Source organism: Fistularia commersonii, chromosome 9, assembly GCF_037954325.1.
Source record: "Fistularia commersonii isolate RoL2024-O1a breed Wild chromosome 9, RoL_Fcom_v1.0, whole genome shotgun sequence".
NCBI lineage: Eukaryota > Metazoa > Chordata > Actinopteri > Syngnathiformes > Fistulariidae > Fistularia > Fistularia commersonii.
The window spans coordinates 7,079,930-7,107,625 of record NC_141292.1 but is presented as its reverse complement, the minus strand read 5'-3'; the positions used below and the strand labels follow the sequence as shown (position 1 = coordinate 7,107,625).

The 27,696-nt window shown below is 37.4% G+C and overlaps 1 protein-coding gene and 1 long non-coding RNA gene across 2 annotated transcripts; one reads left to right on the top strand and one right to left on the bottom strand.

Moving 5' to 3' along the window:
• Window positions 1-23,832, top strand: map1b (microtubule-associated protein 1B). Its single transcript, XM_086152217.1, has 7 exons — window positions 1-3,074; window positions 5,585-5,686; window positions 12,895-12,977; window positions 14,105-14,245; window positions 14,470-19,684; window positions 19,768-20,006; window positions 21,320-23,832. The coding sequence occupies exons 1-7, from the start codon at window positions 2,891-2,893 to the stop codon at window positions 21,473-21,475; spliced, it is 6,120 nt and encodes a 2,039-aa protein (XP_086008343.1). The 5' UTR covers window positions 1-2,890; the 3' UTR covers window positions 21,476-23,832.
• On the bottom strand, window positions 21,313-27,676 carry LOC147231094 (uncharacterized). The gene is made up of 3 exons (XR_015106592.1): window positions 27,333-27,676; window positions 25,095-25,176; window positions 21,313-21,512 (listed from the first exon to the last, which is right to left on the bottom strand). It is a non-coding gene; the product is annotated as an uncharacterized LOC147231094 (long non-coding RNA).
• Window positions 27,677-27,696: the final 20 nt, after the last annotated feature.

Here is a 27,696-nt window from a genome sequence, read left to right as displayed (position 1 = left end):
CATAAGAATTTAAGGCCTCTGAATTATTAAAATGGTTTGAGAAAAACACTGTATATGATCAAAATCTGAAGACAGAGACACGCAGATACATTCATCCATCCCTGTATCTTTTGGTGACAGGGTGCTGTATTTTTAATGCCTTCTTCTATGCCCAGTGGTTTGATGAATGTTTGATATGACCTCCCGTGGCCTCGGGGGGAGTATGACCAAGCCCACCCCACCAGGCCACAGTGTTTGTGTCTGCTTATTATTGTGCTGTGTTTGTCAGATTTGTGTTTGCTTTCAAAGGGGACAAAGTTTCAACTGCTGGATTAATCTCTGGGGAGGGGAAGCACTGCACACTTTTGATGTTCTTTGTATGCTAGGACTCCATGCTATTCAGAGCAAAACAAATTTAACCTATTCTTATTCAATGCATCAACATACTGGATGCTTGTTGTATCTTCTTTCTCCTCATTGATATACAATGGATATGTTTACGGTTACGTATTTGTTACGAATTACACTTTATTTTTGCATACATTTAATCCATTGTCTTTTCAAAAAAATGTATGGCTGCCCATTCATTCTTCTGATATGCGCTGTTAAATTCCCTAAAATTCAATGTGAAATGTACAATATATATGCTATTGTAAAGAGAGCTTTAATCAATGTACCTTTTCATAAGCTAGTTGTTGATTGGATACAGATTCAATTTCAGAGTAGATGGGACTGATTTATAAAATTTGAGGGGTAATTTCTTCAAACTGGACTCCAGATTTTAGTTAAAAGCTGCAAGTGATGAGTAAGAGTTAAAGAATTGGAGGAGCCTGCTGTTGCTATTTCACTGACTCATTCTTCATTGTAATATCCATTTCCGTATTTGATTATAGGATCATGGCAGTGTCAGTGGCCAAACACATTTTATGCTGAAGGAGGAAGATCTTGGTACATAGTGGCCCAGATGTTGAAATAAAACCCTTGAGCCACAAATGGCTAGCTCAGCCTTCATTCCTTTGTTTGTCTCCCTGATGGCCGGATGTTTTCAGGCTGTCCATCAATCATCTGTCAGTCAGCCTCATTATCTCATTATCCAGGATTACCTGGACAGTATTTCGATGACTTTACCAGGCACTGTAAGGAACTCATTAGATTTTGATGGTCAAGTTCAAAGGTGGAGGTAGCAATAATTGTGACACCACCATTTTCCTGAATGTTATATCTCAGGAATGCCTGAAAGCTATCTCAATATCTCTGCAAAAATGGGCATCCAGATTGAAGGATGGAGGGATTATTATATGACTGTCAAGGTCACTGTGACCCTGTTAAACCATTTTTATACTCTCGAAAAAACGATTTCATAGTCATGATGACATTTCACAGAGATTTGTATTACAATCCAATGAGAATATTTATTATCTAAGCTTAACAGGAAAAATTTGGGAGAAATATTTTTCTAGCCATTAAATTAGTTCATCATGTGGACCTAGATAAAGATGTGAACACGTACATTTGAACTGGCCTCTAGAGATGTAGAACCTGAGCTGTTTCTGGAAGAAGACAATTCATCCACAAATGTTGCACCAAATAGATATCAGTCAAAATTATTTACATTAAAAAAAAAACTCTAGGAAGAGTTTAAGTACGTAAGAAAAATGTTTTGATAGCTTTAGTAAGTGATTATTGGAAGTTTGTAATTCAAATGTATAATATTACATCACTTTGAAAAACGTGGCATAGATTTAAGAATAACATGAAGTTTAAGCACATTTTTCATATTTGGATTTTAGTTTTCAAAAATATGGGTTTCATTAGCACTTATATTGTATTTCAAGTAAGGGAAGCTTTATTAGAGTACATTTAAATTGAATTCAGCAGTCTAAAGTATTGCACAAACAATTGCATGAGCAAAAGTAGGGGATCGAAGGTTTAAAATAATGATACCAATTATCAGCAATCCAAAAAAATATAAAATAAAAATACACTGAGAAAAGAAACACCATTAATAAACCAAAAAAAAAGATAAAAATATGCATTTGTGTTAAATCCAATCTATTATCACTATCATTTTCTTAAACAAGAGTAGTTGAATAATGTGCGCATGTCAGTAAAACTAAATGACAAATAAAATTTCTAGTATAAGTCTTGGAAAACGTCTACCTTAAATTACCTCTTAAAACTGCTTTCGAATGTTGTCCTTGTTTATCTTTAATCTAATTTGTAATCATTTCTGGCTGATTTAAAGGTTTCTCGAATATTTGGTGATTTCCTTCTTTTTCTGATCACTTCAGATAAAGATTATCTGATTTTTCAAGAGACTACTTTCTAGTTTTCATTCTATTATATATCTCACTTATCCCTGTGTGAATGCAATTTATTGTCGTTTTTCCTTTGTTTTTATTTACAAACTCCCAAACGGTGACAGTCAAGTTTTTCTTCCCAGTGTTACTGTTTGTTAGTTTTTTTTTGTTGAGTTTTTTTTTTATTATTATTTTTAGCTAAATGAATTCGCAAGAAAAAAAAGAAGACTGTCTGCTGCTTTGTCGTTGTGAAACAAACGGATTATCTTCATTTTACCGAGTGATGAATATGAACAAAGAATAATATGGGTGGCTGCCTGAGACGTTTGATTCGTTGCAAATGACATCAGCTGTAGAGTGAGTGTGCGAAAAAAAAAAAACAACAAAAAAAAAAAAACACAAACGGCGCCCTCTTCCCTCCACGGTTACCGAAGATGACACAATGTCTGCTGGTATAAAAAGCTGGGGCCACTCCTATCAAGACTCCACTCGCATGTCTGGGGACCCAGCCGGTGCTCCGACTGCAGCGAAGAAAGGGAGGCGGCTGTCGTTGGGATCCTGTGCGTAACTCCAGACACAGACTGAGGACGCAGAGCAGAGGAGAGGAGAGGATGGCCACCCTGGTAGAATCTGCAGAAATGGAGACTTTAGGCGGTGAAACCAACATAGGGGCTTCCCCGACACTCTGCAGCCCCTCGCAACACTTCATCGATAGCAAATTCTACCTTCTCGTGGTCATCGGCGAGATCGTATCGGAGGATCACCTTAAGTGTGCCATTGCGGACATAGAGAAAGGTAAGTCCCCGGGGGTGGGGGTGGGGGGAAAGGGGGCACGGGGTTCACGCTAATAAGTTCCCCGCAGAAGTGAAAATAGGGTTGATGCACCTGTTTTCAACGTCATCACATTATGCTTGAGCGCAGTGTGGAAGTCGAAGTGATGGAGCCGAGCAGCCCCTCCCAGTCAAACGGCCACAGGTTGGTCTCAACGCACTTCCCACGCCCGTCCGTCCTAGCAGGCTGGGTCTGTCAGCGGTGGTGTTATTATTTTTTTTAACCGTCATTGAGGCGAAAAGGCCCTATGTTGTGAACGTGGAGGCAATGATTCAGCATAAAATGTGGACGATGCGTCAACAATGCAGCCCCACTGCAGCCGGAAAGCCCCTTTTTTTTATTGGCCTGTGTTTGGTTTTCGAGAAGGGTGTGGGGGGGCTAGGACGTGTCCTCTATTTTTTTTGAATCTGCGACGTCAAACACCCAATTCGAATCAGATTAATGGCGGTTCATCCGATGATGATAATTCCTTTTCTGGAAACATTGTCTCCATCATCATCGTCATCCCGCATCCAGCTCTCATCTCGCACCGGCCAGTGGGCGTGGCTCGATCCGCACTGCGGTCCCTACGGAAAGCACCGAGGTCCGGATTTCATGCGAAGCAGGGCGTTTTTGAAGCGCTCCAGATGCAGGCCTGTTCTGCTGTGTTTCCTCTATAAACCGATTGTTCGGTCAGGGGAGAGGAAAAAAAAAAAAAGACATTTGTCTTGATTAGTTTATGATATTTATCCTGTTCTCTTTTTTTAAATTTGGTATGTTCTCATATTTTTCATATTTTTACACAAACCATGCTTATATTTTTGCCGTGCCGTTTGTCACTGTAGCTTGCAGACATGGGTTTATCCCTATGTTGATTAAATTTTACATGAAAGGGTCCCATTCCATCAGCGCATGATTTAAGTAGACTATTACTTCTCTTCTAAATATGGCAAACAGCAAGACTGGAACTATATTCTTGGTATTTCAGTTCTGACATTTATGTTCATATCATGATCGTTAACGATGATTTCAAATTTATACAGAATCAAGAGAGTCCATTTTAGATTTCCTCAGCTTGTGCGGCCTAACCTTGTTTGTGTTAGTTCATTTTCTTTGTGTATTTATGGGTTAAACACTAAATGTATTACACAAGCCCCTCAGTTTATCACGTATGATCTTTCTTTCCAATTTTTTGCCCCACCCTTTGTTTTCAGTCTACCCTTGTAATTCACTTTCTTTATACAAGTATACCTGGAGTACACACAAACCTGATATTGCCGCAGATTTGACTTTGTTTTCTGTGCCCAATTTCATTAATGTATCTTTTAGGTGCATTAGTTGATAGAGCTATGGAGATGAGATGATACGACCATGACTCAGCTTTGTGGAGGCTACCGCTGTGTCTTGCCACTGGCGAAAGAGATATAGATATTTCCTACTATGGATTTTTACGCTCATGCCAAACCCATCACAAGTTCCTCCATGTCCACTTTATTTTCCACTGAGCCAGAAACAAACGATCAAATGGATAAATGTCTGGGGTAGACTTTGGACATTTAGAGTTCTGACCTGTCTGCTGTTAGTATTGATTCATTATATACTCTCTCCCTAAGTGCCCCGGCCAATATATCTACCGGCTGACTTTGTCAGCAGATATCAACTTGTGGCAGGATCAATATTTTACGTGCCAAATATCTAACCATTTTGCCTTATATCTATTCCCTCAACATTAAGACATCGTACTTTGTGGTATACTTTTTTTTAACATGAATTTTGGGACATCTAAAGAGTACAATTTAATTCTGAATACTGACAAAGGCTCAGGGTGATATTTTGTTCTTTTTAAATTGCATTGTCAACCAAAACACTGTCTAGTTCAAATGTATATAAACTTTAAAGTTAACACAGTTTGACATTGAATGCTTGCAATATTTTGTTATAATTTCTTATGTATTTCATGATTTACTTGTATTAGATACTTACCATTTCCAAAATAAATGTAACATCTGCGTACCCCTAAATGACAAGCAATCAGTGAAAGCTACAGCCCTTACTGTGAAACAAATGAGTTGTATGGCAATACAAAAGGACAGAGGTTTTTTTTCAAAGTTAAAAGTTTATATCCGGAACAGTTCTTTCCTTTACCACTACAGTGCATCACATGTCAAAACTCAAACGTGAACAGGGTTTAGAGGAATGTCCTCCGTCTTTAGTTAAACTGCACATTTATTAGAGATTAACTCCTGGGTCCAATGTCTGACCAACGCCTTTTTAATATTGCCTGACATATGGTCCATCTTGCTTTTACAAAGCATCCAACATAAGTCAAAAGCAGTGGTATTTAACTGCAGCTCAAAAATGTTGCTAACTTAAGATGAGATATCTATTTCCATATGTGCACGGTAAATCCAGCATCAGTGGGGATCTGTTTTTACATTTTCTGTTCATTATAATTTCTTGGATTTGATTTCTTGTCATTTTTTTTTTAATTACAGGGATACGCTCATGGGACGCCAACCTTTTTGACTGCAACCTGGACCAGGAACTTAAACTGTTTGTGTCCAGACACTCTGCTCGTTTCTCTTCAGATGTCAAAGGTAAATGTGAATTATTTTAATTTGATTAAAAAGTTCCTCATTGTGTCTGTTTCTTCACCACTGTGAAATTCAACAAATTCACTGTGCTCTGCAAAGCATACATTGGAATTGTATTACATTTCCCTTAATGTGGACTCCCATAATTTAGCTGCAGTTGTACTTTTTATAAGTTGCAAGATAAAGGAGGCGCTCCATGAAAATGGAACAGATCCATTGTGGCAGAGCATGTGGTTTGTCAGCGGGCAGCATGGCCTTGACAGCCAGCAGCAGTAAAAGCCTCTGTCTGGTTCGGCTCCATATGGGGTACAAGCAGAGGAGCTCAGCACTTGCTTAGTCGCATGATGGATAGATTCAGACAACAAATGTTGCCACAGACCTGTATTTGCAGTTTCCCCATCCTCCACTCTTCTTTCCATCTAACCAGCCCCCACTCCCTTGTTGCTTTGCAACCCAATAGTAGATGCACAGTTGATTTGGGAGTAATTATCAGAAGGAGAATCCCCAATGGCAAGTGTCACTCCTTGAGAATAAAGAAGGGCGGGGAACTGAGAGGCTGCAGGGAAGGGCTTGAGGAGAAAGGGGGAAAGAGAAAGGCAAACAAGAAGGCAGCGAGCAAGGAAGTAAAAAAAGACTGCACATAAATAGCAGAAACAAATGTATTTCAAACCTATAAAATTATAACAGGATAACAGAGAGGTGAAAATACTACTACGTAATGTTGGTCTGCTGTTGTTTCTGACAAACAAAATACATAACTTCAAGGTCAGGGGTTCATAGATATACAACACTAGATTGATTTTTGGAGCAATCATGTTATAGTTAAAAGAGCAACACTCAGTACTAAGCACATTTCAAAATTGTAAATCTTCTCTCTATATTTCAGCAAGTGAATAATTCTTCAATCTGTAGAGATCATATATGAATCGCCTTAGTGTTCTGTTTGTGCCTCGAGTGAATAATCAAGAAAAAATAATAACAACAATAATAATGATAATGATAAGATAAGAAACACTTGTTTAGGGTCTGGGTTACCTGCTGGTGACTGAAATCACCTTTACCTTGGGCTGACTCATGTTAGGGTTGCATGCAGAGAGCGGCAAGTGGAACAATATTGGAGGATTAATCTAATTATCTGTCCATCTGATAAATGTCTTGCCATCCATCACTCTACTCCAGCTCAGTTGTACTGGTTCAGGAAGCATGCACCACAGCGAGGAGGAATATAGAGGAGACAAAACAGGAGACCCGTAGTCTCACAAATGGATATGTGATACTTGGTTTATAGATTTCCGAGCACACTGTCGTCACTCCAGATAGCAATCGATCTTAAAACCTACCAGGTTTTTAGAGTCCAGAAACACTTGCTAAATGCCAAATCTATTCAAGGTGGTCACAGTTATACAGATGATGGTCAACAGAAATTAAGACTTGCAATGACACCAATAAATAAATTATTCTGTTGTGTGATGTGTCTTTCTGATGCTCTTGATATTTTTCATGAATGGGAGTGAATGAAAGGAAAATGAAAATACTTACTGGCAAAAAATATAGCACCCTTTATTTGACTGAAAAGACAGACCTACCAATTTGTCAATGGCATCACTTTAGATAGGCAGTTATGAAAGATGACCCTTACGTTACTTAAAAATGTGATGTAAATTTATACATTTGTAATTCAGTTGCAATGAATAACAATTTATGTTAGGTTATAGGTACTATATTGATCAATAAGGCCGGGATCAAACTAGTGCAAACTACCATACTTCGATTGACTGAATCACATCATAATAAATAAAACTATCAGGGCCAGCGGTCCAAGGGATAGGCAATATTAAATATCATATAACTGTTATTGTTATATCCCATCATGTTTTTTTATTTCTCATTTATGGTGGTAAATATACCATTTACCGAACCATAGCTCTTACAAATTATGTTTCAGTAATTCTAAATATAAATATAAATACAAGAATCTAAATGTATATCCCTCTCTGGTCATTTTATCCAATTACTTGTGTACACATTGCACATAGTCATTTAATTTCTTGATGTCTTTACTGTCATTCCTTGCCAACCTTTGGAAAATTTTCTATTTATCTCTGACAACTTTCCCAGCAGGTGTTTTCAAAATTTCATTATGTCTTATTCATTTTCAAGTAGTTCCTTGATAATACTAGCAGTGCCAATTCTGTGTATAATATTGTCTGTGCATAAATATAAGATTTACATATTAGGACTTTTTTGGCGGTGAAATGACAATATCCTGTTCAATTTATGTTGAAACTGGAAGTGTTGTAATGTTTGCCAGTTTCCTTTTTATTCCAATTTCTGTACGGACACTGACAAAATGAGATTGAAAAAGCTCCTCATCTGTCCTACTAAAAGTCATTGGGGACTGACTGTAAGGTACAGGCTGAGATGACCGGAAAGGGAAGGGCACAGTGCTGACATGTACATGGTCTCCAATCAGGCAGCTCAGCCTATTAATTATGCAAGATCTTTTTTTTTTTTATGCACAAGGAGGGATGCACTGAGTTTAGCTGCTCAACCAATCTATTTTTGGTGTGGTGCCATCCACATCAATGTTCTCTTGTGTGGTTCACTCTGTGACAATCATCTATACCAGTCTTGTGCTTCCTATTCAGCCAGAAGGAGAATGCTCAGTGGTGCATGTCACATTACCTTGCCTCCTGCAGCGGGGAGGCTTTAAGGCATTCGTATTGATAGAGGTAATTGTCAGGGTCAAGCAAGCTCCACTGAACAATCTGACATTTTCCTGACAAGTTCACTCACTTTGTGATGTAGTGGAGGTTGGTCCTCTGTATGCCAGACCTGCAAAATTTTAAGCTTCATCAGCTGGGAAGTAAAGATTGTAAATCAGGGCACAGCACACAGAGGAGACAAAGACACACGAGATGCTTTTGTATTAAGTTAGCAATCACAGCTACGGCTTGTTTACAGAGGCATTAGCAGGATGGCTACAGTGATTGATTGTGCTGTCATATTACAGCCTGCTGAGATCTGTTCTTTCAGTCATGTAAGACTGCCGATTCCTGAGGGCAAAGCTGTTTTTATTTGTGAAATGAGGACAAAGACAAAAATGTACCATATATTAGTTGTCTTCATGAGGAACCGAGACTGTTCAAATACTAATGTGGGAAATAAAATGGGAAATATTCCCTTTAGGTAACTGAAAATGCAAAGGTACACATCAAAATTGAAGCAAAGATCTTGACCTTTACGACATTTGTGAACTCAAATTTATATTTACATGAAAGAATGCCATTATTATCATTATGAATAATAACAATAATAATAATGATTATTATTATTTTTATTATTATTATTATTATTATTATTATTATTATTATGTTCTCTTTGATTCAGAATATATCTCGATGACCTCAATATTAACTTATGCAGCATAAAATTTAAAAAATATTTTCATTACAACTTCATAACATCTCAAAATTAGATGAGTTGCAGCATTTGGTTGCAGGGTTGATGAGTTTTTTATAAAAATGAACAAACCTCAGAGTTATTCTTTTTATACACATTGAATTCTTCAGGATACTAAGGTCCAGTACCTTTACTGTATACAAGCCACATCACGATTAACTACCCTGAGTAACTGAATTTCCACACAGAGTGACATCCCTTTTGGGAAGAAGTGGCAGGGTTAATGGGTCTGTGCTCTGTGATGAGAATGTGCTGTATGAAATATGTATGAAATATGTATGAAGGAATAAGCCCAGCAGCTGCTGCAGAATCACACGATATGAGGCTCCCTCCTCTCAATTTGAACTTCATGTGCAAGTATATCTGGGCAATTTAGCGTTACCCAGTAAAATTATAACACCAGTTTCAGGAATAGGAGTGTCTTATATACAGTATATATGTAATATATGTATATATGTAAAGTTAATTCTGTAAATGTATTTTATTTAGGCATTATTTCTGTTACCAGTGTTATGAGGCATAACAATTGTTAATAAGAAACAAGTTAATATTTGGACTTGATATATCAATACAGTGATGCTACCTTAGAGTTTCCTCTTTGGAACCAAACAATATTAGGTTTAATCTCCGCCGATCTTTTTAATCCATGTAGTTTTCCTTTTAAAACTACTTTTAAATGTAAATTGTGGATGTAAAAACATAATCATCACTAATTTCGTACTATTAGCAACAGTGGGAATAGACAATGTGGCAATAGAGATATAAGAATGTTTGACTGGTCTGCTGTGTGTCTATGGATAAAGGGAGGTTTGCTCATGAAGCATGATATTTTTCTGGAAAATTTTGGAAGACTGTTGCTATAACATTTATATGTGAAATCAGCTTGAAGAATTTCAATGTTCCTTTTGTCTTTGGGGGAATAGTATGAATGAATGACATAGTTGTCAAAGCCTGGATACTAAAATTACAGCTGATCTTTCTGTTCAGAAAATAAAATGCTGATATGTCATCAAGAGTGTAGCTTTCACTGCCCCAACAGATGTGCGTGAAGGTCTAGAAGGTATGGAGAGAAGATAATCATTATTCACTTGCATGTTTTGCATATTAATGGCACAAAGCTGTGTTAGATATTGGTAAATCCTCCATTTAAGGACGGTCTGTTTGCTTTTGCATTTACTCCATTTTGAAAGGAGATCGGTGTGAGTCAGGGGAGCAGGTTTGGCAAAACTGTGCAAATACACTAGTTGGATTTTCTTGTCATTTTATGCCTGGTTGCATTTAAATGAACACATTCAATGAGTTCCAATATAATTTCTATATGAAGTTTCAGTCATTCCAATGGTCTATGGCTGAATAAGACCTCTTTCCTCCTGGAATCACACAGAGAACTTACTGTGATTGTTTTTTGTTTGTTTTCATGGTTAAAGAAACTGATTGATATAAACAAAAACCCTAATCAAGAGAATTAAACTGACTTATGTAAGGAATGAGATAAGGAGAAGAAACAAATATAGATCCCAGGATTGATTTGAATAAGGCTTCATATATCCTGTCACTGTGTTGTCAAGTAGATCACAGAATGGCTCCAAAGAGACTCAAGCACACATATACATTACCATAATCAATGATCTAAAATCTAGTATTGATTACAAGCCACAGCCCATTCTTCATTTATTTTCTGTGTGACATCTTTGTCTTGGTTTTGAACTGAGATGCGAAGCGAGACAAGCCTTATATGATTTTCATCTTTTAGAATTCTGTTCTCTTTATTTGATAACAGCATTATATACAGTAGATTATTAAAAGTGCAATCTGCAAAATTAATATGATTTTCACAATGAATGAACAAAAAGATTACATTTTATCACATAAAACTTTTATTGATACAAGCTGATATTTCATCTTGATGACAAGTCCTGAGGGGACTTTATTCAAAGAATAATGTAAAGATGACACAGTAACTTTCCGAAATTAAAAAAAGTTAATTCCATCAGCATTTCCTGTGAAGCCAATGTCTTATTTGAAGATATTGTGTTAAATAGAACTCGCGTTGTAATTGACCAATCCTAAGAAAATGACAATATCAATTTGAACAGTGTAAAGGTCAGATTAAGTGAAACATATTCTAATATTGTCCCCTTTGTTGCCAGTTTAGTCTTTGTTTTGCTGTTTTGTTTTAAATAGTTTTTTTCTTCAATTCAATATACAACAAAATTACAATTTCTGACTTAAATCATGCTTACAGAATAACATATCTTAATTTTCTTACCAAAATAAGTGTTGCGCTCTGTATTCGTTTGAAGATGTAATGTCTTTTACATTCCCATTTTAATGATGTCATAGAATGCACATTAGATAATCTAAAAGTTGCCCATTTGATTAATGATATATTTTTTTCCCTGAAAAAACATACAAATGAGGAAAACAAATTGCTGTTTTCCATTTATGTATTCAAGGTAACGCTGTCGTTAAAAAATGGCCCTTAGTAGGCTTTCATACCACATCCAATATTCTGAATCACCACTCACCTTGTACATTCTGCATCATCTTAAATATGTCTAAATAACAGATTCTTTGTTTTTTTTCGCGGTAATAATCCACTCATTAGGGAATCGAGCAAAAGTTCTGTAGTTGCTTTTTAATTGCATAAGAACCGCTCATAGACAGCTGATTCTAAATGCAACACCATAGAACTAATCTCAATGATGCTTTGCAGGATTAGATGATACTTGAAATAAGGAGTCAGGCAGTAGGCTGCTACACCTCCATCTCTTGGGATTTCCTATTCATCTCCAAGATAAAGAGCTCTACTGAGAGCATCAACATTTACACAACTGTGTTGGATATGCCAGACCGTCTGTATTGAATGAATTAGATGATGAATTTCAGAGTGAGTGATCATGACTTTGTAATCAGTATTTTGTCAAATGTAAAACAAAACAAGGATTAATAAAACATGTCAACAATGCAGAAGGAGTTAATACAAAATGCAATTCAAAGTGCTCTGTGAAAAATAAATAAATTACTTGAACTATCCTTCCTCCAGCCTGACCCGACACCTCTAACCCCTCAAACACAAAACACACAAACGCATACACACACAAACTACAGACGAAGAGAATGCAATATGAGACATGGAGAAGGAAACTGTGTCAATGCATTAAAAACCCAAAATAATAAGGTCAAAATAAATAAAAAACAATGAGTTTCAAATCGTGGATAAAAGAATAAAAGATAATGAAAGGCTGCAATGACACAATACAAGTGTAAAATACTTGAAATAAGGACGTGTATTGAACTAAGTGATGCCGAAAGCAAAACATAAAACACAAAAGAGAGAGCCATGAGAACAGAGGTGAACAGATAAACACAGAAACATTCAAAATGATATGAAAAACTGTCTTAAATATGTCGATAAACAGACAATAAATAAAAAGGACAAGTAAAATCAAAAGCCGGACAAGTCGCAAGGTCTTAAACTCCTTTTTAAGAAATCAGTAATCCGTAATCTCTCCCATCCTCGGGATTTCTGACCAGTTGCCCGAAGATATAAAGAAGATACCCTGCCCATGGTTTTAATATAAACTTTGAAGAATATAAAAAGGCATGTTCTGTTGTTGATATACTGTTTTTGGTCCCATGGTTGACTTGTCATTAGTGGTGTTCTTTAAATCAGTAATATAATCTTCTGCCCTGATTTTGGCTATGTGAATTGCCATCACTAATTTTTAGCTGATTTTTTTTTTCAGGGCAGAGAATTCTTCATCATAAAAGCATTGCTTTGGAGACAGTGGTTCTTATCAACCCCACAGATGAAACAGTCAGCACTGAGGTAAAATGCATTTTTAATAACGATTTAATCATGTCTCTTTACTCTTGTTTTTCTCTTTAACCTTCCATTTCATCACTGAGGGTATAGATTATTGTTCTGGTCAATGTTAGAATAACAATTGCTGAGGAGATCCATGCTTTCACCAAGTTCATCAAAACTGAGCATTAAATGGTGCATTGTCTACCTTCACAATAAGTATTTTACTGTACAGTTTTAAATTAAATTTGAAGCCACTACTTATTTTTACAGTAAAAATATCATGACACAACTCCAGATAATGCTCTCAAACACAATTCTATGCATGTATTATGTTGTCTATTGTTTTTAACAAGTAAATGTCAAAACTTCTTCTTGCAAATTATTAAATTGGTTGAATATACTAAATATACTTTTAACAACCAAGCATAGCTATTGTGGCTTCTTCTCTTCTCTGTTAACAAATTCTCTTTGCTCTCAAAATTATGTTAGTTTATTAGAACAAAAGATTGAGGCTGAGGTTTTTTGGAATTATCTGATTCTGCCTAGTGGACACATTTGCATTGTTGCACTGTGCATATAATTATATCAGCATACTCGATGGCATGGGATTTTGTCTTGTGTCACTGCTCAAATTCCATCCTCTAGCCATTTAGCACTCATTCTGCCGATTAACAATATCTCATAATGTAGCAAACCTGACCTGGCCAACTATGGCGTAAATCTGAAGTACAAAAAAGGACCAAGGAAAAGCATAGACAGGATAAAGAGACACTTATTAAAAAGTGGTCAGCAAAATAGGCTAATGGACTAGAGTGACATGGAACATTCAGTATTTCATATCCTATTTCTTTAAGATTGTTGATGTCATTAGATTTTGTGCATCCTGCGTCATAAGCAGGCTGTTTCTTCTCTGATTGTGTGGCCCCTTGCAAATCTCTCAGATAAGGTTGTGTAAGTTCTCTTCCTTGGAAATGCCACCCATCACATCTGTGAGGGTTTAGAAAAGCTAAACCACCTGGACTTCTTAAAGCAACCAGTTGTTACTCAAAAAGAAATGTCCTCTAATATTCTAATATTGCTAATGACACAGAGTGCAAAATGAATTATGTTTTAACATGGAAAATTATATTTTTCTGTCCATGTTTTAGGTCCGTTTGATGATCTCCGATACTGCCAGACACAAGCTTCTGGTTTTGTCTGGACAATGCTCTGAAAACACAGGGGAGCTAATTCTCCAGTCTGGGTCTTTCTCTTTTACCAGGTTCATAGACATATTCACTGACCAAGAGGTGAGTCAACATAAGAGCCTCAGATATGAATTATACTGTAGTACTTAATCTGTAATTAGAATATGTTTTTTGAATTCTTCATAATTAACATTTACAAGTTGTTAAACATACAGCACACATAATTTGCATATATGGATCTCTTTACTAATTCCATTGTATATTATATTTTATTAACATCTAAAGCTGGCTGGAAAATAAATTGCCTCCATTTTTCCAATACCCAGATCGGTGAATTACTCAGCACCATTCACCCAGCCAATAAAGCCAACCTGACACTCTCCTGCCCTGATCAAGGAGACTGGAAAAACTCCAACTTAGACAAACACAACCTGCAAGAATTTATTAACATTAAGCTGAACTCTTCATTCATACTCCCTGAGATGGAGGGGCTCTCAGAGTTTACAGAATATCTCTCTGAATCAGTTGAGATCCCATCACCCTTTGACATGCTGGAACCACCAGCTTCAGGTGGATTCCTCAAACTCTCAAAACCATGCTGCTATATTTTCCCTGGTGGCCGCGGTGACTCTGCTCTCTTTGCTGTCAATGGCTTCAACATGCTCATAAACGGTGGCTCAGATAGAAAGTCTTGCTTCTGGAAGCTGGTAAGACATCTGGACCGGGTAGACTCCATTCTCCTCACCCACATTGGAGATGACAATCTGCCTGGTATCAATAGCATGCTGCAAAGAAAGATTGCAGAAATTGAGGAAGAACAATCTCAAGGCTCAACCGCTAACAGTGACTGGGTGAAGAATATGATTTCACCAGATATCGGTGTTGTGTTCGTGAATCTTCCTGAAAATCTGGATAATTCTGAGCCTGGTTACAGAGTACGGAGGAACATTGAGGAGGCAGTATCCACACAGCAATTCCTGACAAAACTAAATCTGAGAATAGAGCCTTTGCAAAGGTCTGTTGGAAACACCATAGAACCAATTATACTGTTTCAAAAAATGGGTGTGGGGAAACTTGAGATATATGTACTTAATCCATCAAAGAACAGCAAGGAGATGCAACACTTTATGAAGCAGTGGACAGGGAGTGAAAAAGATGTTACTTCAATTCTGATGCCAAATGGAAAAGAATGTGAGTTCCCAGTTTCTTACTTGACTTCTGTCTCGTCTCTGATTGTGTGGCACCCTGCAAATCTCTCAGATAAGGTTGTGCGTGTTCTCTTCCCTGGAAATGCCACCCAACATCACATCTTTGAAGGTTTAGAAAAACTAAAGCACCTGGACTTCTTAAAGCAACCAGTTGTTACTCAAAAAGAAATGTCCTCTAATATGCCATCCACACCAGCAATGAAGCAAGCAAAGATGAAACAAAGAACAGACAGCAAAGAGAGCTTAAAGTCTACTCCAAAACCATCACCAAGCAAAGCTGTCAAGAAGGATTCAAAGGAAGAAGAAAAGGCAAAGATGGAGGCAGATTCATCACATGAAAAAACTCAGAAGCTGGAGAAAAAAGAAAAGGCCCCACTGAAAAAGGAAAAACCAAAGGCTCTGGATAAAGATTCAAAGGCAAAGGCTGAGCAAACAGGCAAAACTGAAACCTCAGAGAAAAAGAAATCTGAGATAAAATCCAAAACTGAAAAGGACAAGATTATCAAGAAAGACACAAAAATCTCCACAGAAAAGAAAAAGGACGTTAAAAAAGATGTAGTTAAGAAAGATGATGCACCCAAACAAGAAAGCAAAAAAGATGAAAAGGTTAAGAAAGAGGAAACAAAGAAAGTAGTGAAAAAGGATGTCAGGAGAGATTCTCCCATGAAGGAGAGAAAGGACGAAAAGAAGGAAATAAAGAAAGATGTTAAAAAGTCCTCCAAAGACACAAAAAAGGTATCTGTTGGTGAGGATAAAGGTTTAGCTCCAAAACCAAAGTCACAGAAAAAAGATGATTCCTCAAAAAAAGACCTCGGAACGCCATCCAAGTTAAAAGAGAAAGGGAAGATAAAGGTGGCCAAAAAGGAAACAAAGTCAGATAGTGCCAAACAGATAGCAGCAGCAGCAGCAGCAGCAGCTACTGCTGCTACTGCTGCCACTGCTGCAGTGACTACTGCTGTTGTAGAGGATCCAGAAATAGAGAGATCCCTGATGTCAACACCAGAGGACCTCACCAAGGATTTTGAGGAGCTCAGAGCAGAAGAGGTGGTAGAGGATGATGCAACAGTACAACAAATTAAGGAAGAAGAGGCTGTGTTGGTTCATTGTAAAGAAATAATACAGACCAAGGAGTCTCCTGAAGCACTGGAGTCTGTGGATGAGGGTATCACCACAACTGAAGCTGAAGGAGACAGTGGAGAAACCCCAGAAGAACAAATCTTGAAGGGAAAACTCAACGGAAGCGTAAGTGAGAAATTTGAAGATGAGGGCACTGTGATGGAGGAAACATCTGAAGGAGGGGATTATGAAGAGAAAGGTGAAACCGAGGAAGTGTATGATCCAACAAGAGTTCAATCAGATAAAGAGGCTTCACCTTGTGAAGATGAACGCCTGGATAGACATCTGCTGTTAGATGATCACACTGATGAAAAACAATATGTTGCTAGTAAAAATGAAGATCAACTTATAATTGAAAGACAAAAGGAGAGTCTGTTTGTATCAGCTTCACCCAAAGTGTCATCACCTGTTTCCCCTGCTGCATCTATTCACGATGAAAGGCTACCAATAGGCTTCGAGGGTACTGCTACTTCAGATGATGAGAACAGAGATGAGCCTCCAGAGGAATTTACTGTTACCTCTGGCCACACACAGTCCACCATTGAAATTTCCAGTGTGCCCACTCCTATGGATGAAATGTTGACACCAAGGGAAATAATGAGCGATGAAACTGCAAATGATGAGGCTGAATCTCCTTCACAGGATTTTGGCAGACTTGGTATGTCAGTATCTGGAGAGTTTGACAAAAAGAGCCTGTCCCCACTTCAAGATGCACCACGGTCCAGCCACTCCCAAAGTGATGCTACAGAAGGGAAGGACTACAACCACTCTGCTTCGACAATATCACCACCATCATCATTAGAGGAGGATAAATTCTGTAAAGAGTTCTCTTATGAAGGAAAAACAGAAGGGTTGGTCAAAGCCCAAGAGCCATTTGATAAGCATGAAACAGAATCAGTTTGTATCAGTTCAACATCAACAACTGTACCTTTAGTCAGATCTCCCTCAGTGGACGCCAAGGACAAATTTGATTCTCAGATTAAATTCGCTGTTCCAGTTGAACTGTCCACCACACTAGCTGGGTGTGCAAGACCAGCAGCTGAGTCCTCCGTCAGCCCAGATGACAAGACATTAGAAGGGACCAATTCCCCTCAATCCTCTGGTCACACACCTTACTATCAGTCTCCAGTTGATGAAAAAACAGGAATATTGCCACCTGGATCAGAAGACAAAAAACCCGGTCCAATTATTGTAGAGGTCACAAGTGATAAAGAAGACTCTTCGAACAGGTATACACCAGAGCCAGATGAACCCGCACCAGAGAGTTCTTCGCCTTTAGCATCTCCAAAATACATACCCTCAGCTGAACCTTACTCCCCAACAACAAAGAAGGAAAGTTCACCATTTGATATACGCAAGGAAACTGGAGACAACAACCACTCTGTCTTGTTCTCCACGCCAATGGTCAAACATGAATCAGACATAAACCCTTTTACATCTTTTAAAGAAGAAAGTAAAATGTCAATTTCAGAGGGAACCACATCCGACAAGTCAGGCACGCCTCTAGAGGAAGTAGTGGCAGAAGATATGTTTTCACATTTAGCTTCAGCATCCACTGCCTCCCTGGCAACAAGCTCTTTACCTGAGCCAACTACTGACTCTCCTTCCCTACACGCTGAGGTCGGCTCTCCTCACTCAACAGAAGTAGATGACTCTCTCTCAGTTTCTGTGGTTCAGACCCCAACCACCTTCCATGAGGCTGAAGGCTCTCCATCCAAGGAAGATAGCCCCAGGCCAATGTCCATTTCCCCAGACATCTCCCCCAAGTCCAAAAGCAGAACAGAGGTGAGTGACATAAAATCCCCAGAACACTCTACCATGTCAATAGAGTTTGGCCAAGATTCCCCTGACCATTCACTAGCGCTTGATTTTAGTAAGCAATCTCCAGAGCGTCCTTCTGCTGGAAACAGCTCACATGCTAGAGAGAACGGCCCAACTGAGATAGACTTCAGCCCTTCAGATGCACCAGAAGTTAAACCTTCCAAGGAGTACAGAGCTACACTGGAGAAGCCTTTATTTTTTGAAGAACATGATTCAGTTCTTGCCACCTCTGTGACCCCATCAGATACTTCTCAGTCAACTCCCTCTGTCACAACCCCATGCCAAATGACAGAAATGGTACCTGGTTTTGTTGAGCAGGTAGATAGGTCCCCAGTTCTCTCAAAGGCAGATTCTCTTATTGATTCTCCTCATTCCAAAGAGCAATCCCCAGTTCTTGAACACCCCATGGACAAAGATCACACAAGCCCAATTTCCCCATCAGCTGGCTTCATTGCCAGTAGCTTTGATACACAGAAATGTGATAAATCACCCCAATCACCTGACACAACTTCTCCATCATCCTTTTTGAAACTTTCAAAAGAAGGACAACTTTCCCCACCAAAGGAGACCAACCCATTTAAATGCGAAGACTCTACGTTTGATGCTAAATCCTCTGTAAGCCCTAAAGATGCTTCCCCCTCAGATCTACCTCTCTCCTCACATCCATACAATTACAATTCTGCCTGTGGCTTCAAAGACCCAGACTCAAATAGCAGAAGCCCTTCAGCTCCATCTAAGACAGATGTTGACCTCTGCTTAGTCACTTCATGCGAATACCGTCATCCTAAGACAGAGCTGTCACCGTCTTTCATCAACCCCAACCCTCTTGAATACTTTGTCAGGGAAGAGACTACCTCAGAAGAGGAAAAGCCTCTTGCCAAGTTTGGAGGTGGGCCTCCACCCCCAGGAGGTAAGCTTTCTTCCAAGCAATGTGAGGAAACACCACCAACATCTATTAGTGAGTCTGCACCATCACAGACCGATTCAGATGTTCCACCAGGAACAGAGGAGTGCCCCTCCATTACAGCAGATGCTAACATTGATTCTGAGGATGACTCTGAGACTCTTCCTACTGACAGAACCCTAACGTACAGGCATGCTGATCCTCCACCAGTGGCACTCAGGGACTCTGCTCCATCTGCAGGCCACCACGATGTCTGCATGGTTGATCCAGAGGCTCTCAAAGCTGAAGAAAATCGTGATAATGCCAATACAGAAGAAAAAGCCAAGAAGAAAAAGATCTCTAAAAAGTCTTCATCACCAGCCAGAAAAAGTGGTTTGTCAAAAGTGAGGGACGCAAAGACAGCCTCCCCCAAGAAAAGTGTTGGAGAAGGGAAAGATGCCAAAAATGCAACCAATACCTCTGCATCCAAAGGTGTGAAGAATGTCACCTCAGGTGAGTACATGATGTGGTGCTAATTTTTAATCTTATTCAGTCATCAGTTGAGAGTAAAAGGTTTTTATTTTCTTAATTCTCAGGTACAGGCAATGGAAAGACAGCAGTTGTGGCATCTCTACCCAACTGTCCTCCGATGTATATGGATTTGGTTTATATTCCTAATCATTGCAGTGCCAAGAATGTGGATGCTGAGTTCTTTAAGCGAGTGAGATCCGCTTACTATGTGGTCAGTGGTAATGACCAGACAGCTCAGGAGCCCAGTAGGGCTGTCCTTGATGCTCTGCTTGAAGGAAAAGCCCAATGGGGAAACAGTATGCAGGTAAGTTTCAAGGATTGTGAATATAATGTGTTATTCACTTTCAAAACCAACATGTAATTCTTTATTTTTCATTGGTTTCTCATTGTATGACAACATTTAGTTTTCTTTCATTTTAATAGGAAGATGGTGAAAATGTACTTAGGATAGAGATATTATGCCATAATATGCCATGCTAACTGGTTAGTATTAATAACCTAATTTCAGCTAACTTGAAAAGGTTACTTTAAAAAGCAAACAACGAAACAAAAAAACAGGCTTAATACAAGGTGATATGATATTGTGTGATGAAATGTACATGTCATAAGACTTAGCTCAACTAAGTAAACATGATTTTCCAGTTAATGGCTGGTGCATACGGAGATCATGATTGTTAAGACCAGAAGCTGGTGCATTTTTCCTGCCCGAGTACAAATTGCATAAAGCATTATGCTATTTTATTGAGTCCATGAATCATTAAATATTCTTTCTTGCTTTTAAAATTTTGAAATGACACTGTGTTTTGACAGATGCCTAATGACTTGTTAGAACTCACAAATATCTGACTTGCAAGGGACTCAACAAAAAGTAATGTGGACAGCAGAATAGAATTCTACATGTGTAGAAAGTAAGCCATTGGTGGAAAGACATACAGGTCCATTTACACAACTTTGTTTTTTGTTCACAATTTCAAACACTCATTTATCATTTTCTGATATGATAATGCCGTTAGAGTCTGTTGGTAAACAGGCAATCCACATTTCCTGATAGTGGGGCCTTGAAGGAAAAGTTAGGAGAGATCTACCAAACTAAACTTTGATGACACCACCTGAGTTTGTTATGATGTTGTTTTGATCAGCACCTACATGCCTAGCATGCATTCAACACCATTTTTAAATGTTTGTGCAAGGTTCTGTGCATTTAGATCATTACAATGTTCTTGACAAAAATGATTTTTAACAAGAAAATAACCTCATTTGAATATAGTAACGGTCATTGTGTAAAAGAGGCAATATTATAAGTTTTGCCTTCAATGTTTACCATAATTCCAGACTACTGAGCGCACCTGAATATGAGCCGCACTGCCTGAAAATAAATAAATAAATATATTTGTATTTTGTACATATATAGGCCGCACTAGTCAATAAGCCACAGGTGTCCATGTTGTAATATGAGATATTTACAGAGAAAGACGTTACACAGAAACTTCTTGTTTTAACTTTTAATTAAACACATACTGGTAACATCCACAAATTCGTACAGGAAATGCTTTTTTTTTGTGATTTATTTGATAATCTCAATCCCCATCTAAGAGACTTCTTCTTCTCTGGTATCAGGTCACTTTGATACCAACCCATGACACTGATGTGATGAGAGAATGGTACCAGGAGACCCACGACAAGCAGCAGGAATTGAACATCATGGTTCTGGCCAGCAGCAGCACTGTTGTTATGCAGGATGAGTCCTTCCCAGCTTGTAAGATAGAGATGTAAACCTCTCAGGCGAGAGTGTTTCAGGAAGCATAATGACCTGAAATTGTACGAGGAGGATAACAAATTAATGTAGCATAATACATGAGCAAACATTGAATATTCATTAACTTAAATACAATCAAATAGAAGTTTGAACAACAGGCATCTGGACATGGTTGTAGAGGTGTGATGACAAAATTTAACCTCTGATGTAATGAAGTATACTGATTTTGTCTTATTCAACTCTAAGTGGATGGCCATGAATAAGAATCTTCATAGGCATGCTGAATTTAGATTAATCACCTAGTCAATAAAATAATTCAGTTTGTATAGCACTTTTCATAAAACAAAACATAACATAAATTAGTTCCTTCAGTGTTCTAACACATAAATTAGCCCCATAGCTTCATAGTTGATATCTTCAAGAAACAATGCAAGTCAACTTTCAGAAGGTCCATTTTTAGAGCAACAACTGATTGAATCACAAATTGGAAAATGTCCTCGGCATTGTTAATATAGAGAAAATGATTGTTTCAGAAGAGGTTTGGTACCAAATAGCAGCCTAGTTGTGATTATATTTTTGTTGATGAACTGAATTTCACCTATACCCCCAAATCAAAATGTGCCAGATCCTCTGATCGATTTAACAGTCCTCAAGGTAAGCTGTCCCCCTCAGTTGGTTTTGTCTTACACAATGGCGGATATCCACACCAAAGGAAAAGAAAAAAAACAACTTTTTTTTCTTGCCTTATTGTGATGTATAATTGAATGTATACATTTAAACCCATGACGCATAAGAGTTCAGCCCCCCTAAAAAGGGTTCTTACAAAATGAATGATGGTAGACTCTAATGAAGGCTTATTAATCATTTGTTAGCATAACTATGATGTCTGACTTCATGAGCATCCTGGGCAAATCAGAGTGCCCTGACCAGTGTAATACTCTTCTTTGTGGCTGTGCTGTGTTTTGTTTACTTTACGTTTTTGTCGATGGACAAAAATGCATTAAGTTTAACTTATTAGCTTTTTTTCATCTAGATAGCCTTTCACACTGTGCAAAAGAAGACTTTTAGAATGTGCTTCCTTGCCTCTGTCTCAACTGTAAAATCTTATCATTTTCCATAAAGTAAGTTATTTTTTAAGGTTTTAGTTTCAAATGCTGTCTGATATGCTTTGAATTATTTTTCAATGTAAAAACCTTTGTTTTAATTAGCACCCAGGAGCTAGCCTCCTTCCATAATGAAACTGGTGAAGCAGGATATTTTCATAAAACTTGAAACATCTTGTTTTTCTAAAGCATTGTACTGTAATTATAAATAGTTTTGTGGCAGGTAGGTGGACGGAATACATTTGCATGAACATCTGGATTTTCTTTCTTGTTTTTAGTCACACTTGCATTAAGAACAATAGGGCTACTTTATGTAGGCAAAATAAATTCATTTAAGGAGCGTTTTATTAGCACTGCAAGTTGTGTCAAGACCTATAGAACAATCCAGCGGTGCCAGCCCACTTTGTCATTATAAAACTAAAGGTTTTTCAGGTGCAGTACACTGCACATTTTCAGGGTGATATGAGTATATATGAGCCAGAATGGAAAGAAAACAGTGTTTGTTAGAACTACAGTCATTACGGGAGCAGCATGCAGATTTGGGGGTGAGTGGAGTGTTTTAGACAAATGTTTGTAACCCAAAACTCGACACTTTAACACACAACGTGACGCATACCAAACCGTACAGTTCAACTTCAACAGGCCAGCTTCTGGAAGAACATTTAACAAATACCAACTCTATAAAGACAGGCTTTGGGCTATTTAAACTCACCAGATATGTCTTAACTATGGTGTTATTAATACCACTATGATTCAGATTTCTCACAAGGGAACTGACACCATAACCACGGATAATCAAAAAACAAAACAAAAAAAAGAAACCAATAAAAAACAGCAAACAAAAAAAACAGCAACTCAGAACAAACATTCTCTTCAACTAAAATCTGTCTTGCTTTATCCTCTCTCTCTCTCTCTCTCTCTCTCTCTCTCTCTCTCTCTCTTGCTCTCTCTCTCTCTCACTCTGCCTCTCTCTAACTATCTATCACTCTCTTCTGCCTTTTTCTCCTAATGTTTCTCATGGGAGAAATGTAATAATGTTTATCTGCAGCTGTGTGTGGTATAGTTGTCTTGTGATCTTGCATCCATTCTTCCCCTTTCCCAAACCCACATGTAACCTGTAGCAATTAGTTTCAAGTGAAAGTATTCCTTAGTGCTTTCTGATGTTTGTGTGCAATATTTCCTCAATCCATATGGAGAGTCTGATATAAAAAACACTACTAAATAACATTCAAAATACAACCACAATAAAAATCAATTGTGAAAACAATAAACTCAACTGCTCTTGTCTCATTACTTGATATGCAACATCTGTGTTTTTTTACAATCTGACAAATGTGTGGCTTAACTGTATCCTGATGCTATTAAAGCTACATATTCTCCTGAGCCTGAGCATAAAGATAAGCTGCAATTTGCAAAAAAAAAAAAATCTTCTGGATCAACACCTTGAGCTGTTTATGTGTCTCTGTACTTATGACACACAACACATGCAGAAGACCACAGTTATACATTCATTGGCAATTATAGAACAAAGTGACTCATATAATGAGTAATGTTTAAAAATATAAATTCTTAGCATGTGAATATGCAACACAAGGTCAAATAAAAATGTGAATAATGAAGTATGTTATTATTACTGTTTTCTGATTAAAAAATATTCTGATATGAAAAGCTACATTTATCAAGAGTAACTCTGAATATTGCATTTTTCTCCATCTATTTATTTTTGGGACAAATAGTTAGACTTGGCAAATTAGAATTAGTGGACCAAACAACTCAATCATGAGAGTGATGGTCGCTTAAATCAACAACATTTTTTGTATGTTGCTTTGCTATTCCTTTCTGCAATGCTGTTTTGTTTTCTGTGATTTTACCAAAATGCCTATAGTTTATTTTTCCAATTCAGTAAAGATGTCATAAAGATGAAAAAAGTCTAAAAAAAACAAATGTGAATTGGGAAAATATTACAACATTATTGAGTAAATTACAAAGAATTTACCATAAGAAAATACATTTTAGAAGTTACCTAAACTCAATGAAAATAAGTCGTCAGAAACCTGGCAATGAGCATAAAGACCAGGCAAAATGGAATTATTATCAGAAAATTGGGTAAAAAATTGATATTTTAGCAATCTTACTGAGGGGTTAATTCGAATGCACCCACACTGATTTAACACAAACTCACTTTAAAAAAATAATAGAGTACAGTCTTGGTTGCCCAGTTATGGACACTGATGATTAGTTGCAAGTGACAAGGGTCCCAGACAACCAGACAGTCCAGACCTGGACACACCACGATTTCTTAATTTAGCTCAAGTGATGTAACTGTGTCTGAAATGGAATGTAGAAAATGATTTCTACATAATCAAAAAAACAATAATCAATCAATTTCTGCACTTTTGGCTTATATCCTGTAACTTGTCTTTGTCCTTATTGAGTAGCTGAAGTCACCCACAGTGTGGCACCTTTGAAATACGTTATAAGCACTGATATTACCATAATCTGACTACAATGCATTCCCTTGGTTTGGAAATACCTGCACAACATTGAGGCTGCAGTCAGCATTTACTTGTATGCAGGGCCAGGCAACATCAGACAGTAGTGCTGAGTCATGAAACCTCCAAGAAATCCAAAACAAAAACAAACAAGTATAAATGCAGGGAGCACTGAATATAGATGTAGACACATATGTAGGTGTAGATGTTGATAAAACTATGGATGAAAAATTACAGATAAACCAGTACCAAGCAGGAGAGAATAAGGAGGCATTTTATGTATAGGTCATTACGATCTGGCAGAGGCATGAAAAGACAGAAAATACATGAACAATAAGGGTTCACATCCTCACTATAAAAAATCCTTTGTTGGTCTTTTATCTACACAAAGAGGGTAATTCTGATGAACTTGTTCATTTGAGATATTTTGGGAAGTATAAAGTGAGTTAAAAGATGTGCTTTTCCTTTCACATTGTATGCCATTATATTGTACTTGATATGCAAATAGGAGCAATCGCAGTTTGAAACATTTTAGAGAAAATCTCTCACTTAAATATAACTAAATTTACATCAAAAGTCTTAAACAATCCTCTCCCTATTTAATTGTCTTTCAAGGACGGAAGCTCTGTCTGATCCCTACCAGCTGGGGTTTTTTGTGTGTGTGCCAAAACTGTTTTAGCAGGGACATTTATTAATGATGATGGGGCACCCCAGGCATTTTCCAAAACGAAAGGGAAGAGCACACAAGGATAAATCAAAGGAGATATAAGAGCTTCTATCTGTTGTGAGTGCCTAGCTGCCTGTCAAGGGAAATCAAAGTCTGAGTGCTATGTTGTGTTGGGGCAAGCCTATCATCACTCACAAAACAGTAACAGTTTGGAAGTTGGTTAATACATTTAAGAATGGGCAGGGATAATCCTAAACTGGCTTTATAACTGCATATGTATGTTTGCAACAATTCACAGACAGCGAAACCCAGAAAGAGGCATACACCTTGCAGGATACCATAAATTATCCAAAGCCCTTTACCTGATTGGCTGAGCAAGCAATCTTTAGCTGCATGGGCTGAGATGTTGTTGCCAAGGCAACAGTGGGGGGGCCTTCCCAGACCATTTCTCCTTTCCCTTTATCTATCTTGGAAGTTACCAAAAGAAAGTTCTTTATCTGGGACCATTTCTTATTTCTTTTTATCATTTTACAATATCCATGCTATTTAAGTCTCAAAACAGCTTTGCCTTTCAAAATGAATGACTCTATACGAATACTATTCATCAAAACCAGTATTTATCACCAAGATGGCATACGTACACTACATACTGACAACAAGGCCTAGAAAATATGTGAGAAATTAATATCACAATGAAATTGGACTTTTTTATTTTGCACATTTTTCTATACATCTACGTAGCCTATTCTTCTTCTTCTTCTTCTTCTTCTTCTTCTTCTTCTTCTTCTTCTTCTTCTTCTTCTTCTTTCGGCTTTTCCCTTCATGGGCTTAGCTATTTTAATGTCAAAATAAAATATACACAGTATGCCGTGTCTCCACAAAAATAAGGAAGAGTTGAATTCAAAATTAGTGTTAAAAACAGCATCACTGATCTGACAATATGACTATAATTTTACTATACAGCTTTTGGGTTGTTATTGAAATAATATCTTGATAACTTTGTGCACGTTGTAGCTGATTTTGAGATTGTCCCTTGATTATTCATATTTAATTAATGACAAGGGTAATTTTCCTGTCAATATATGACTTTCTTTAAGTATGAATTTCTATTGCCAAAAAAAGATAAATGGGGAACAAAAAAAATAAAGATACTCCTTTTTTAAACAATCAACTGCATTTTTTAAGGAGAAAAATTATGTCACTACAAGGTTACCCTTTTATTTTTCTAACAGAGCAAGGTCACACACCGCTTTTGTGTTTTTTGTAAAAGAATACATTGCTTTGAGTTTTTCAAAATTATGAAATGTTGTCCTTTTGCCTTTAATGTGTATATGACTAAACCCTTAAGCTAATTTGTTTTGAATTTCTTGAAACTGCTCTATCAACAATGGACAGTATCATAGAAAACTCACAAGAACACGTGGCGGATCCAACACTGTGTTAAATAAAATGGAACCTACCTTAGGTCTTGTGTTAAAACCCTAATTTAATTTTAGTTTAGTTATTTATTTATTTATTTATTATCTCCCATGATTATTTTACTATTATTACAATCACAATTGCTATTATTCTTTCATTGCTGAATACAGTTTAATCAGTAACGTTGACCTACAATGGCCCGCTGAACCTACAGCGCTGCAACATCACCACCTCCTGGTTTATCATCCCTTCAGGATAGGTAGTGATGATATGCTTATTGCCTTATTTGCTTTAAAAGCAAGAAAAAAAAACCCACAATGAACAATAACTTAATCCACATAATTTCAATAAGTGGAAAAGAAAAAAAAATGCTATCACAAATTTAAACGTGCTAGTATTCCTCTTCGTGGGTCACAGGCGGCTGCCATATTGGATGATACCAATCGTAAATTGCTATTTACTAAATTCAAATACCTCCCAAACAGACTTTATAGCATAGACCCATCATTTATTAAAATACAATGTGTATTAAATGCATTATTAGAAATATTAGATAT

Excerpts from the sequence above, each read along its gene's own strand:
- map1b (XM_086152217.1), top strand. The coding sequence starts at position 2,891 with ATGGCCACCCTGGTAGAATCTGCAGAAATGGAGACTTTAGGCGGTGAA. Across the intron at positions 5,687-12,894 it reads TTTCTCTTCAGATGTCAAAG|GGCAGAGAATTCTTCATCAT; the intron begins GTAAATGTGAAT and ends TTTTTTTTTCAG. Across the intron at positions 14,246-14,469 it reads ACATATTCACTGACCAAGAG|ATCGGTGAATTACTCAGCAC; the intron begins GTGAGTCAACAT and ends TCCAATACCCAG.